The following is a 14674-nucleotide window of genomic DNA, read 5'->3' as shown; positions in this document are numbered from 1 at the left end:
ACCTATACGTTAAAGTGAGGATCATCGGATCCGTTAGCTTTCTAAAAAAATCTTGTATATGTATATGTATTTACCTTGAAAATAGTTAATTTAAAGTACTTGGTACCCTGAACACTAAAAGCTTTTACTAATTTAGTATAATACTGTGCCCCGTCACGTAAAAACCCTGAATCCGCGTCTGAATATACTTGAACGCATGAAAGAGTGATAGCTGATGGAGCACATTTCACCCCCTTTTTCTAGTTTACTCTTCTCTAAAACTTAGTCTTAAAAGCTTCGCTTCGGCGGGAGAAAAAGCAGAACAAACATCATCCAACACAAAAAAAAAAAAAAAAAAAAAAAAGGGGAAAAGAAAAAAAGTTAAAAGCAAGCTCTTCCCTTCCCCACACCTTCCCGCAGACCACCCACCCCATCTAGCCGTTCTGCAAACTATCTAGTTATATATATATATATATATATATATATATATATATATATATATATATATATATATATATATATATATATATATATATATATATATAATCGTCAACAGACAGGAGGGACAAAAAGAAGTTCCAGAGGAGAATTAGTAAGGACATTGCTTTCAATCTCTCTATCAATAAGTTACTCGAAAGCAAACTACAGATCGACAGAGATTGGCTTCTGCATTCAAATAAACATTGATCTTCAGCATTAGTACTGCAAGACATCTTTGGTGCTTATTTTGGTATCAACTTTATCAGATAATAGTTAGTTTCATCCGCTTATCTCTTACGGGTATGTAATTGTGATTATTCATTCAATCTTTAAATATAAACAACAAACTGAAACCATCATTTCCTTTGCTTAATCTTCCATGTAAATCATTATGAGGCAATAATCCAAACTCTTTCAAGTCTTGCTTAGTCAACAATCCATCTATTTCTGGATACTTTTCCATTGGCATTGATCTGCTTATCAGATTAAGGCATGTATGAGAAGAAAAGAATAACTCTTTTCTGCGTTTATGGTAATCTTCCTTAGCTGATGATTTCATGTAAGAGTTTTCCAAATTCTCATTTGTTTTGATGAGGATTGAAACCAACATCATGAGGAATATATACTGTATTACTCTATATGGGATAATTTTTAATCTGATATTAGACTAGATCAAACCAAAAAAGTTTATGGGCAGAAAGAAAAGGTTTTATTTTATTTATCGAAACCCTCAGAAATCCGTGTAATGAAGTTATCCTCTCTGGGGCCAAGGCTAAGGAAAGAAGAATAGCAATGTTTGTTGTGTGTGTGTGTGTGTGGGGGGGGGGGGGGGTTGGAAATTAAAAAAGGATTCAGTGCCTTTAATTGTCGAATATTGGTGGTGATGGAAATATTAGCAATACGTAACATGTGTATGATATCTGTATAATTGTATGCATCGAGGGAATTGCAAAGATAGGAAGAAAACATAAATGTATAGTAGATGCAAATTGGTAGATGAACGCAACACGCTTCAAAATGGGTCTTTATGGAAGAGCTCTTTTGCAGATTCTTTGCTGTTCAAACAAGCAATTCCTTAGAAAAGAATAATAGAAAAACAACAAAAAACAAGCAAACTTGTCACGTGATTTGCTCATGTTTTATGATCTTTTGCTAGAGAATTTCTATCTTGTTTACCTCTTTTGGATACAAAACCAGAATATATTCAAGAATTCGGGTCAGAAACTCGGTTTTTTGTTCATTTGGTAGAGATACCGACTAGGAATCTCTTCCACTTGATGTTGATTTCAACAAGAACCAGTTCTCCTAATGGTGATCAGGAAGGAATAATTTTTGAGTGGTACGAGTTTTTACATGACGAAATTCGTATTACACATTTGACACAATATTGTGAAATGGCAAGATATGATTAAAAACATCCATTTCATCTAAGATACTTTCAGAATTTGCAAAGTGGTCCAAAACCTTGGCATGACCAAAAGGGGGTAAAAAAATGTCGTGGAGGAATTTAAGGACCATATATAGGCATCTTCATTCACATAGCTATACTAGATGCTTTGTAGTTGACAAATTAACTTAAAAAGCTTTAATTCTATACGAAACTTAAGTATATACCAAATATTCTATTATATATATATTTGCTTTGCAGATGGAGCTGAGGTGCTGGAGGGAAGAACTCAACTTCCCCTGCTTCATTCGTACTTTTATGCCATGACTACAACTTCTTTGTCTTGCTCTAAAGGATAAATGGAGGGCAGTAATAGTAGCATTACTGAGAGATATGGCAAGATCAAGCTAGGTTACTGGTTAGACCAATTTCGACATGGCTCTAATCCTTGGATGGCTAGATATATTTACGGCTTATTATTTCTCATTGCAAATTTACTAGCTTGGGCTGTTCGTGATTATGGCCATAGCATTTTGAAAGAAATAAAGAGTAAGATGGCTTTTTGATCTTTGCTGCATGCGGTGGTACACATTAATTTCTAACAATGTGTATATCTATCTATCTGCAGGATTTAAAGAATGTAATGGTGGTGAAGACTGTTTGGGTGCAGAAGGAGTGTTGAGAGTAAGCTTGGGGTGCTCTGTATCCTCCTAAACACAGGCTCAATCATGGAATTCTAATTCCCTGCTAGATCTTTCCATGATTTTCTGAGTCAAGCCTTAATATCATTTTAGCTTTTCTATTTAGCCATGTTCCTCTCTACAGCTGGTACTTCGAAATTGAATGACCGTAGAGAATTATGGCACTCAGGATGGTGGTCTGCCAAGCTTTTCATGAACATTTCTCTAATTCTACTTCCCTTTCTTCTTCCTGGAGAGATTGTTTCAATCTATGGTTAGTACATATTCGATCTAGTACTTGTCTTGTGTTTCAGATATTAATCCTTCATAGATATATATATATATAGCTGAATGATGTTGTGTCTTGTGCACAGGCGAGGTTGCGCATTTTGGTGCGGGGTATGACCAATTATTCATCTGACATGCTTTGTTTCATCATGCACAATCACTTACTTGATATTAAAATGTAATTCACAGAAACCACATGTATGTAACTCATACAATTAATTTTGTTGATTCTCCATTTGCAGGGTCTTTTTACTAATTCAGCTTATAAGTATAATTAGTTTTATCACATGGCTGAATGATTGCTGCCACTCTGAGAAATATGCTGTCAGATGGTAATTAATTGGCTTAATTAGTCCCCCCTTTTCTATAAATTTTGACGGAGGATAAGCATGCCTTGATCATATATGTCAGACAAGATCTATCTTAGGAAACTACATGAATGATTATGGTATCAACGTAACTTATTTATGCTACACTCATTTGGATATTAATTGTGTATAAATGGTTCGTGCTAATGGGAAATAAAACCACTTTGCTTGCAGCCACATCCAAATGATGTTACTTGCAACCACTGCATATATTATATGCATCCTTGGGATCATTCTAATGTACATTTGGTATACTCCTCAACCATCATGCCTTCTTAATATTTTCTTCATCTCCTGGACATTAGTACTCCTCCAACTCATGACCAGTATCTCTCTCCACCCCAAGGCGAGTCTCAGTTGCTTGTGTTACAGCTTATTTTTGAGTTGGGTAAACTTATATTAAATTAATGTTTTTTTTTGGCAGCAGGTGAATGTCGGTTTCCTGACTCCAGGTTTTATGGGGCTGTATGTGGTGTTTCTCTGCTGGTCTGCCATCAGAAGGTATGATTTGAATGTTTTTCTCCGTAAACTTTTCATCTATGGTAAGTCGACGAAATCGTGTTAGGATTTTGTGTTGGTATTGAGAGAGAAAACGAGAGCTGTATTATTTCCCAGAGTAAATGATGACCGCGTCCATACAAACTATTTATAGAGACCCGGAAACCCGAAACTATAAGTAACCCAAATTACACAACTAGCCCAACAGAATAATACACTAACTGTACACTCAACCAGAATAAATACAAGGGATATTTACACAAATAGCCGACCTTATTTATTATTTACTTTTTCTAGCTATTTATATAAATTATACACAATTATACATATATAATACACAAATTATGCATATATTATACCTCCACCGGCTATTTTTAGTTTAAGCGGTTGGGTGGATGGCTATTTGGGTTAATTGTTCTTATCTGTCTGCTTAATTTAGATCAATACAAAACAATAAATGGCTACCAATTAAGTAATTTTCATAAAATATTACAGTTTAGAGCCTAATTATCACACATAATTATAGTTTGCCTAATTACCATTCATAGCTATTGTTCAATTGTTACCAGCTTGCATCACTTGTATTCAGACGCACAACGAATACAGTCTGTGTAAACTGTATTCGTTCGCGCAACGAATACAACATGTATCAAATGTATATTCATTCGTGCAACGGATTTAACCAAGAGAAAATACAAAAATTCAAAAAATAGAATGCTCTCGTCGCGAGTAGAACTTAAGACCTCCGCTCACTAAGAGAGTGTTGTAACCAACTGAGTTACGAGAACTTGTTACTCTCTTGTTCAGTTAAAAATAATTGATCTCTTGTTTAAGTATTATAAGTGAATTTGTAATAAAATTCAAATATAATGTTAGAATATAAGGTGGGCCCTTCGTCATATCATAATGCATAAAGAGGATGGAAGAGGGAGGTAGACATTTAGCTCACTATATTGAAACTCCACTCTTACATTACAAGATAAAAAAAAGGTGTTTGAATTTGTGTCCTAGGATAACTCTCAGTATTATTAAATAATTTCACATACATACTATTAACTTGATCATCCTTGAAAACACAAAAACATTTAGATAATGCAAAAATCTTATCCTATAAGCCATATGTACAATTTCATACATGTACAGCCTAATTCTAGAATACTTAATCTAGAATACTCAAAAATACTTTTTAACATTTGGCTACGAATGATAATTTTCTGAAGTACATTTAAGAATGGTAAATAAAGTGTATATGCTCGTGTCGCGTAATTTTTCCTTCCAACATTCATCCTTCTTTTTTTCTTCACTGGAACTTTCATGGGTGAAAAAAAGAAAGAGGTTGTAATTTGAAACTAAGCACTACACACCAGAGTTTCTTGAGCCTTTTAGGAATATCAATAGCTCTAAGTAGGGGCGGACCCACGTGGAGAGATGAAGGGTCACTGGCACCCTATAGGCTCGGGAAAAATCAGGTATATATTACTATATATACATTTCGGACCCTTATAATAATTTTATTGTGCCCCCAAATGAGCAAAACGACCCATGGTTGTACTGGTTCAACGGCCTGCTTAAGTTCCTTTCCTCACTGCCAGACCCAACACCAACATTACTTCACTTTTTCTTACTTTTTTCCTTTTTTAATTGAACGAAAGTTTAGTACTCTATATTTAGCAGTCAACTTGGTTTATTTCTTTTTTTAATTCAAACATTAATTTAGTACTAGTACATAGAAGTCACTTAGTTTAATTTTTTTCTTTTAAAAGCTTTCTGTTGCGACCAAACACACCCATGCAAGTATACGTGGTCGTTAAGTAATAGAGTAGTGAATAGAGTATCATTTCCACGGAAACTTATGATTAACTTTTGACTGATTCAAACTCAAATAACTTATCAATTCAAGAGTTTTCTCATAAAATGTGTAAGCGACTAATTTACTACCTAAGAAACTATCAAGCAATGAAATAACTAGAAATCAACCACAACGCTTAAGCAATTTCGGCTAACAATTAGTAGGAGAGGATATTATAGGGTCATAGGCTAGCTAACAATCTTGTTGCGTTCTTGGGTTAAGATGACTAATTGATTGATCTGGATTATTGATTGACAAGGTTGATATTACTCATAAGAATCTGTCGAGTTCTTACTCGCCTATTCAAGCTAACTTAATGCCTATATGTCTATGATATTAAGACTAACAAGAATGCATTTATACTTCCTTTATTTCAACCAAGCAAGGCAATTAGGTATATTTCTATCCTAATTGTGAATACGTTCCCCGATGCTCGGGTTCGATAACTTGCTCTATTTAATTCTATATGTAATCTAGAATTTTCACTTTCGAGTTCAACTCTAGATACGTAGATAGTATTTCACTTTTAGCTACTCGGCAAAATAATTAAAAATAGAATTAAATAAATAACCCAATATGATAAAATCAAACTCGTCAATTTAAACTTCAAACACCAACATTCATGTAGCACCATGATCCCAGAACAATAAGGTTCTTAGCCACTGATGTTCATACAATCATTAAAAATAATATTTACAAACATAAAATCAATGAATACTAGAAGAAGAATGGAAGAATTGATCAAATCCGTACTCCCGAGTGTTTCATACTTTTGTTCTTCTCTCAAAGTCTCGTACTCTCCATCAAAATAGGGTTAGGACCCCTTTTATATGAGTTAAGCGCGTGTAGGGCCGAAATAACCTTGTCCTGAGCGAACTAGGGAAAGTACCCCGTCCCCAGGGTCCAGACCAGCGCCTAGCGCTTTCCTGGTGCAGAAAACAGTAACGATTCCACGAATTCAATTCTTCCTCCCAGCACACTACACCAATGACTATGGGATATTAACAATTAAACTGTAGCATATGCAATCACTTACAATTCTCTTTACTTATGCCATTCTTCAAAAATATTTATAACAAAGACAATGTGCTCATAACAATCCTAGCCTCAAAAACCGACTCAATGTCACAATGCATTCATGGGTTGAACACCCAACATCCTAGAGAGGTCTAATAATGTTACCTATCCCTCGTGAAACCATGTGCCCTCACAACAAGAACAATAGAGTAAGTTGAATCGACATATTCGAATCTCATGATCAAATATAATCTAAGGACTCAAATCTATCAAATAAAATCTCTCATTCTCACAAAGAAGTCACATGCATGCAATCAGCACCATAGGCTTGCCCTTAATGTAAATCTCTACTAATGTTGGCTCGGTCGATCTAAAATCAATTAGGACTTTTTCATGATTGTAGTGTGGGCTAAGAGTCGGATAGGATATATTTTAGGAATAATGACTCACCCTCCTAAGCACTTTAACACATCACATAATCACTTTAAGCACATTTTCTTCAACACCACTTCAATTTCACAAACAATATCACCTCCAAAAATGGTCCCTTCTTCTTTAAGCACTACTTTAATTCATATCCACTAGCAAGAACAAGACAATAATTTATTCATCTATATTTTTCCTTCTTTTTTCCAGATTTTTCTCTCTTTTTTTCCAACTATTCTTTTTCTTCTATTTTCAATTTTTGCTAGTGGTGTATTATTTTACAAAACAAGTGCACCTTTCTTCATTTCATTGGTTCCACTCAAAAGCCACTCAACATTTAGTCCTTTCTTACTTCTTTTAGCGCTCATTTCACAATTAAAGTGCTTTGAGAAGTAAAAGATCAAAATAATGTCATTTAAGAACAAAAAGGGCATAGGCTTGTAATGTGGATGCAAAATAAAATCTATAGGCTCAAAGGGGTTAATTAGGGATAATTTTTATTTATGGTAAGCAATAAGCTCAAAAAGATCAAAGAAAGCCTAAAATCATTTTTCAAACCAAGCATCACCTAAACTTTCGCTTCGACTCACATATAGGGCAAGTTTTAGACACAAGTACAATACATGAACTACACAAAAAACTCACTTCACACATGGCACATGACTCACTAAGGGACGGTCCCATTCTGACTCTCAGCTAATACAAGTATTCACAAAGCCACGAGATATTAAGCATTAAGCACAAAGTGAACATAAGTCTAGTAAACGAGACATAGGCACCACAAAATATGCTATCCAATTTATAAAGATATCATGATCAATTTTGAAATATAGGGAAGGTACTACACATGCCAAATCCTAAATATGCTACTGTTAAACAAGTCAAGAGTGCCTAGGAATCTCATATTTCTTCCTCCATTTATTTTCTAAATTCTAATCTACTCTAAAAGTTGAAAAACTACTACCCGGTTCAAACTACATCCCATAAAAAAGAACCGAGGCACAAAGAAAAATCACGGGGGGTTATTACTACCTAAAATATAAAAAGACATACATTTGTATTATTTTTTTTATTTTTTAATTTTTTGCCAGACTTTAATCCCTCAAAAAACTGTCTAGGAGATCTATCGTCAGGAAAAGTCTAATATTTTTTAATTTTTTCATTTTTTTTAGTTTTAAAATTAATCACCTATAATACTACACTACTATAAAAAAACAAAAATACGAAACTGAAAAAAATAAGAAATTAACATACTAATATAACACTACTAATGATCTAAAAAAATTCTCCCACCCCATACTTAAAAGAGTGCAGTGTCCCCAATGCATAAATAAAGTAAAAAATAACGAGGGTGGATAAGAAACTCCCTTAAAGGCCAACGACCGAAGTAATAGCAGCTCACGAGGTACTCAGACTTCTTCCACGGATGGTCCTTTGTGCGGGTACCTCACACTAGCTCCAATCATCTGCTTCACTTTTGCACACTTCCTATGCCTTTGCTTCCTATACTCAAAATCCTACAAAATAAAATAATACTATAAAAATAATACAATAAGAAAAAATATCAAAACTAAAAGAAAGCAGTAAAGTTGGGTTGCCTCCCAACAAGCGCCTAATTTAACGTCGCGGTACGACGTAAACCACTTTTTGCCTCCACCTCGAACTTATGAATTGAGTCTCTAATTTGGCTTCAAGCTTTCTGTTATGCTCCCAGGGTGGTTGGACAAATTTAATTGGGCCAAGCAACCAATATCGCATTTCACACTTCTTGGCCTTCGGATGAGGTATGTAATTCTATCTCTCTGGCACGACGAATTCAAGAATGCAAGTACCAGGTTCCTCGTCTATTAGCTCCTCCAAAGGCTCAGATGACTTGATTTTCATGTCATCATCCAAACACAGTGTTGAAAAATGTATAGAATGAGGACCAATACGCCATAACTCTAGAATTGTATTACTCTTTACATCCTCATATTTACATGCACAAGAGTATTCAAATATAACATTATTTGTTTCCTCATATGGCTCTAGTGTACATTTCTCAACATGGGCATCATCAACAAAAATATGCTTATATGATTGGCTCTTCACTTTTAGCTCCTCAATTTGTCGTATAAGCTCCTTTTCAGCTTCACACAACTCATTACTATTTTGTTAGGCGTTAGACGCATCAATCTTTGCATTCAATTGAGCCTCTAAGTCGTGAATAGTAGTGCCAAATTTATCGATCTCTTGTTCCAGTTCAGCTCTTCCTTCTATAAAGTGTCTCATCCCATCAGTAATTTCCTCACGTTGACCCTCATATATTTCTAACTTTTCAACTCGTTCCACTAGCCATATTTTGCTCAAAATCTCCACTTCTTCAAAATTTTCCACTTGGTGGAACTCGTTCTCTTCATTTAATTCTTCCAGATTGGTTTTTATTCTTGTGATTGCTTCCCTCATTCTTTTCATGTGTTGCTCTGCCATTTGCCTCAAAATATCCCTAATATATGCATCATGTTCCATATGTTGCACTTCATTGCCCTTGTCAAATTTACAAACACTGTTGAAAGATCACAATAAGGGCTCAGAGAAGGATAAAAAGAATTAGGATAACTATCCCAATGACCACCTTGACCACCACACATATTACTAATATTCCACTCAAAGGATTGAGATTGTGTGCACAACTCGCTCCCGGAAATATTCTGATAATTATTTCACCAGTGGGGTCCTCCACAATATGGACAAGGATCATCAAAATAAGAATAACCATCATTCGAACAATTTTCAATCCAAGATACCATGTTAAATAAATAAAAAATACTAACTAAACTAAAAATAAAAAAACTTGAATTAGATAAACAAATGTCTAATCTAGAGAAATAGCTCATTCTAAGCCCCCGACAATGGCGCCAAAAACTTGTTGCGACCAAACACACTCACGCTAGCATACATGGTCGTCAAGTAATAGAGTAGTGAGTAGAGTATCGTTTCCACGGAGACTTATGATTAACTTTTTACTGATTCAAACTCAAATAACTTATCGATTCAAGAGTTTTCTCACAAAATGTGTGAGTGGCTAATTTACTACCTAAGAAACATCAAGCAATGAAATAACTAGAAATCAACCACAATACTTAAGCAATTTCGGTTAACAATTAGTAGGAGAATTCTAGGGTCATAGGCTAGCTAACAATCTTGTTGTGTTCTTAGGTTAAGATGACTAATTGATTTATCTGGATTGTTGATTGACAGGGTTGATATTATTCATAAGAATCTGTTGAGTTCTTGTTCGCCTATTCAAGCTAACTTAATGCCTATATGTCTATGATATTAAGACTAACAAGAATGCATTTATACTTCCTGTATTTCAACCAAGCAAGGCAATTAGGTATATTTCTATCCTAATTGCGAATCCGTTCCCCGATGTCCGGATTCAAGAACTTGCTCTATTTAATTCTATATGCAACCTAGAATTCCCACTTTTGAGTTCAACTCTAGATTCGTAGATAGTATTTCACTGTTGGCTACTCAGCAAAATAATTAAAAATGGAATTAACTAAACAACACAATATGATAAAATCAAACTCGTCAATTTAAACTTCAAACGTCAACATTCATGTAGCACCCATGACCCCAGAACAATAGGGTTCTTAGCCACTCATGTTCATACAATCATCAAAAATAATATTTTCAAACATAAAATCAATGAATACTAGAAGAAGAATGGAAGAATTGATCAAATATGTGCTCCCGAGTGTTTTGTACTTTTGTTCTTCTCTCAAAGTCCCGTCCTCTCCTTCAAACTAAGTTTAGGACCACTTTTATATGATTTAGGGGCGTGTAGGGCCAAAATAATCTTGTCTCGAACAAATTAGGAAAAGTACCCGTCCCCGGCGTCCAGAGCGCTGGTCCTGGCGCAGAAAACAATAACGATTCCACGAATTCAATTCTTCCTCCCAGGTCGTTTTTGCCTTCTTTCCTTTAAGTTGTATTTCTCTTTCCTTTTTTGTCTTCACTTGGGACAAACACCAAAGGGGTGTCCCCCCTTTTCTTCTCATTTTTTTATTTATTTTTTTTCCTTCTTTTTTTCTTTCGCGTTTTATTCAATTTTGTTCCAAATCTCACCATCTTCATATTGCTTTATTCTTACACAGTTAAAATATAATATTAAGCACAAAATAATATAACTAATACTCGAAAGATGATTAAAAGTACTAGAACGTGAGGCAACAATGGTTAAATATATGATTTTTTAGCCGAACATCACTCTCCATCTAACGCTCCAAAACTCAACTTCTCTTCACGATCTTCTACACAAAATAGCAAAAACTCTATTGGAGATACATCTTTCTAGACTTTGAAAAGTTAATAAAGAAACATAAAAATAATGACTAAAGACAGTAGGAAAGGGGGATAAATTATTTCATTAACTAGTTCAATTAGTCAATAATCTTTATCTCTAACCAATTTTTATTACTATTTCATTTTAAAAAAATAAAGACAACTAAAATCCTTCTCCCTTCAACATTTACTTCGGCAAAGTAGCAAGTATCCATTGACTCTGCGACGTCGATTGAGACTTTTGGACTACTTACACACCTTTATTAGTCTTGATTTTATTTAAGTTTTTCATATTTTTGAACATTCTTTCGGCTACGAACTCGTAATGACTAAGTTTTCAAAGAATTGCACTTCAAACTTTATTGCAACTAATATTATTTTCATATTTACGTTAGAGATAATGGTGCCCCCACAATGTTACGTTTAAATTCTGGACCAGTCTCTAACTCTAAGTAATGTCATTTGTTGAGCATAGAAGTTGTGCGACAAAAATCCTGAAGGCATATGCATGTCTTAAAGTATTCTCAAGCTTGTCTCTCAGTCATTTAAATATGAGAGAGGAAGTAGATAAGTTAAACTTGTCACGGGAAGTTTTCAAGTTAATATTTTCATTTATTTGAGAAAGTCCCTCTGTTCGGTTCAAGCTTTCATTTGAGAATGCTAATTCACAATTAGGCATCTATGGTATTCATGAAATTATGCCATTTTCTTGAATAAAGTTCTTATAAGTTTCATCTATTTACAGTGAACCCCCAGAGGAGAAATGCATCCGGAAAGCAGAATTGGCAACTGGAAAAGGAGACTGGTTCACCATCATTGTAATTTTCGGACCTCAAAAACCTTAACACAAAACTGCTTAATGCCTTTTAGCTAATACATTACTGATTCCAAAGCAGCTACAACAAAATTCTTTTTGACTAAAAAAATGTTCGTTGAGACAGTCAACATGTAGCAGTATATCTTCCTAGTTTGTCAATCTTAAGTCAAATTGGTCAAGGTCAATTCTACTATTATTCTATTGCCTTTGCCTCATAATTTGGACAGGGTATATCCAGCATTTAGATTTAAATGCTATATAATCTTGGGGAAGTGTCTCATGAGCTGCTGAATTCATATTAAAGTCTCGACTTCAAAGTACATAGTGGTGTAGTAGAACGATCACTTTTTCAGCGTGTCATTGAGGTAGATTATCATGATCCTCCCTATTTTAATTTCCACAACTCTAAGTTGTCGCTCTTAGTTTTGACAGAGCTTCGTTATAGCGGTCCTTGCAATTGTCATTGCAACATTTTCAACTGGAATTGATTCGAAATGCTTTCAGGTTTGCCTCATTTTCATACTTTTATAATCACAATACAAGAAAACAAAATGAAGGGGAAATTTCTAATAGAAGTAAGTTACAGTTTAAGAAGGATGATGCGCCTGAAGAAGATGATGTTCCATATGGTTATGGATTCTTTCATTTCGTCTTTGCGACAGGAGCAATGTACTTTGCAATGCTATTAATTGGATGGAATCCTAATCACGCCATGAAGAGGCAAGTTCCTTCATCTTGAGACAATAGGTTAATTTTCATTTGGGCGATCTAATTTTTGGGTTCAGTTGGAAGTGATAAAAGATTTCAGGTTGAAACTACTAGCAACAACATATTTTGTAGTTAGTGCATGTCATATGGAACTAGGGGCGGGTCAAAAACGGGTAATACGGATGGATAACCATTTTTTTAAATCCATTTTGCCACCACTATATGGATCTAATTCTGCCAGAAAATGTAACTTAAAATTTCCGTATCACATCTTCCTTGTGTTGAAGGTCTTCTTTTCAGCACCTTAGACAGGGTACTTAATCATGCAGATCTAGAAAGAATATTTATGAGGAACTTAAAACAATAGTAGTTATGCATCAAGATGTAGTTCTCTTGTCCATTGGAAGAAAGAAAAAGTAATCTAACAAGTTACATCAACAACGATTCAGGTCAAATTGGTGGTCATAAGTGTAAGACCATTTGATGGCAGGGAATTGAAATGCTGCTTGCTCCTTTTCTAAAAAAGTTAAATAAACAAACAAAATTTGGAGGTAAGAGTGGACACTTGAATACTGAAGGATGGGAAGGTAAATGAGGGTAGGGTCCTTGATGGGATTGGAACCGTGCAATCTATTGAGTTCAACTTAAAAATATGTAACTAAATGCTTCTTATTACATGGTACTTTTATTGTTTATCTGCAGGTTTACAATAGATGTTGGTTGGACCAGCACTTGGGTAAGGATAGTGAATGAATGGGTTGCAGTTTGTGTTTACAGTAAGTAGCTCAGCCACTTGGCCACCTTCCATCTTGACTCTGGTTGATAAGGGATAAAGATTTTGGATAATTAAACATATAATATGAAGTTTTGCCATTCTTTAAATTTTGCAGTATCGATGCTCGTGGCTCCCATCGTTTGGAAGAGCAGGCAAGTAGCAGCAGCATCACAAGTTTGACAAACTTCACATTGCCAAAGATTGTTCCCATTGTTATGGCTTTTCAATGGCTGGCCTCAGTGGCTTGGTTCCATGCCTGTCGGGGAATACAAGGAAGTCTCTGCATATGCAACATTTTTTGTCGTCCTGAAGACAAATGTGTATCAAAAGACTTCCCGCTAACATGATTCATTTAGTTTCTTGATAAAACGAAGTGGCTATAACGTTATAGAATCTCGATTTCTTGATCCTTCTTACACGTAAATGAAAGCAGAAAAAAACCAAATACAAAGGGGTAAACAAATGATCGAGCTGTTATTTATCTTTGTTGGCCAATCTTTTATTTTCTTTTGTAAAGTTTGTACTTCCCTTGAATAAAGAGATTGAATGACAAATAGAGCAAGATTCTCCTTTAATTTGTTTCACTATTCATACAAACATGTAGGGGTTGAAATGACAAGGTGTCATGTGAAACCTAACAAAACAAACTTTAAAGACGATAAATCGAATAAAAATAATAAATAAATAAAATATTATAAGAGAATATTATATCGAGGTTTGATTAATTGATATACTGTTGTTCCCAAACGCACATGCAAGTATACGTGGTCGTACAAGTAATATAGGATAGTAAGTCCAGATATCGGACCCATAAGGACTTGTGATTAACTATCAACTAAATTAAACTAAGACAATTCATCTATTCAAACGATTTTCTAAAGACTATTAACTACAACTAATCTAGAGTAGCAAACTAAGAGATTAAAGAAACAAGTTGGCGAAATTTTGAGACGAATTCAATGAGAGAAAATATTTTAGAACTATGGGTTAGCTAACAATCCCGTTAAGTCTTTCACTTAATTGTCTAATTAATTTATCTCGTTTATTGGTTGACATGGTTAATATTACTCGTA

At 34.6% G+C, this 14674-nt stretch overlaps 1 protein-coding gene across 2 annotated transcripts; it reads left to right on the top strand.

The window, feature by feature from the left end:
• Positions 1–532: 532 nt before the first annotated feature.
• On the top strand, positions 533–14176 carry LOC107779751 (uncharacterized). 2 transcript variants are annotated; one of them, XM_016600234.2, is made up of 13 exons: positions 533–759; positions 2108–2395; positions 2475–2548; positions 2641–2800; positions 2901–2925; positions 3057–3146; positions 3357–3528; positions 3610–3683; positions 12047–12119; positions 12551–12622; positions 12705–12838; positions 13529–13602; positions 13717–14176. In XM_016600234.2, the coding sequence occupies exons 2-13, from the start codon at positions 2206–2208 to the stop codon at positions 13779–13781; spliced, it is 1203 nt and encodes a 400-aa protein (XP_016455720.1). In that variant the 5' UTR covers positions 533–759; positions 2108–2205; the 3' UTR covers positions 13782–14176. The 2 variants fall into 2 exon arrangements, with proteins under 2 accessions (XP_016455720.1, XP_075077781.1); XM_075221680.1 differs by lacking the exon at positions 3057–3146.
• Positions 14177–14674: the final 498 nt, after the last annotated feature.

The sequence above is a fragment of the Nicotiana tabacum genome, chromosome 9 (genome assembly GCF_000715075.1).
Source record: "Nicotiana tabacum cultivar K326 chromosome 9, ASM71507v2, whole genome shotgun sequence".
NCBI lineage: Eukaryota > Viridiplantae > Streptophyta > Magnoliopsida > Solanales > Solanaceae > Nicotiana > Nicotiana tabacum.
Note: the sequence above shows the minus strand (reverse complement) of the source record. Positions and strands in the feature narration are given on the sequence as shown.

Bases quoted from the DNA above. Each gene is read 5' to 3' on its own strand.
- LOC107779751 (XM_016600234.2), top strand. From the start codon at position 2,206: ATGGAGGGCAGTAATAGTAGCATTACTGAGAGATATGGCAAGATCAAG. The intron at 12,623-12,704 runs GTTTGCCTCATT...AGTAAGTTACAG, and splicing joins TTGATTCGAAATGCTTTCAG to TTTAAGAAGGATGATGCGCC. The intron at 13,603-13,716 runs GTAAGTAGCTCA...TAAATTTTGCAG, and splicing joins GGTTGCAGTTTGTGTTTACA to TATCGATGCTCGTGGCTCCC.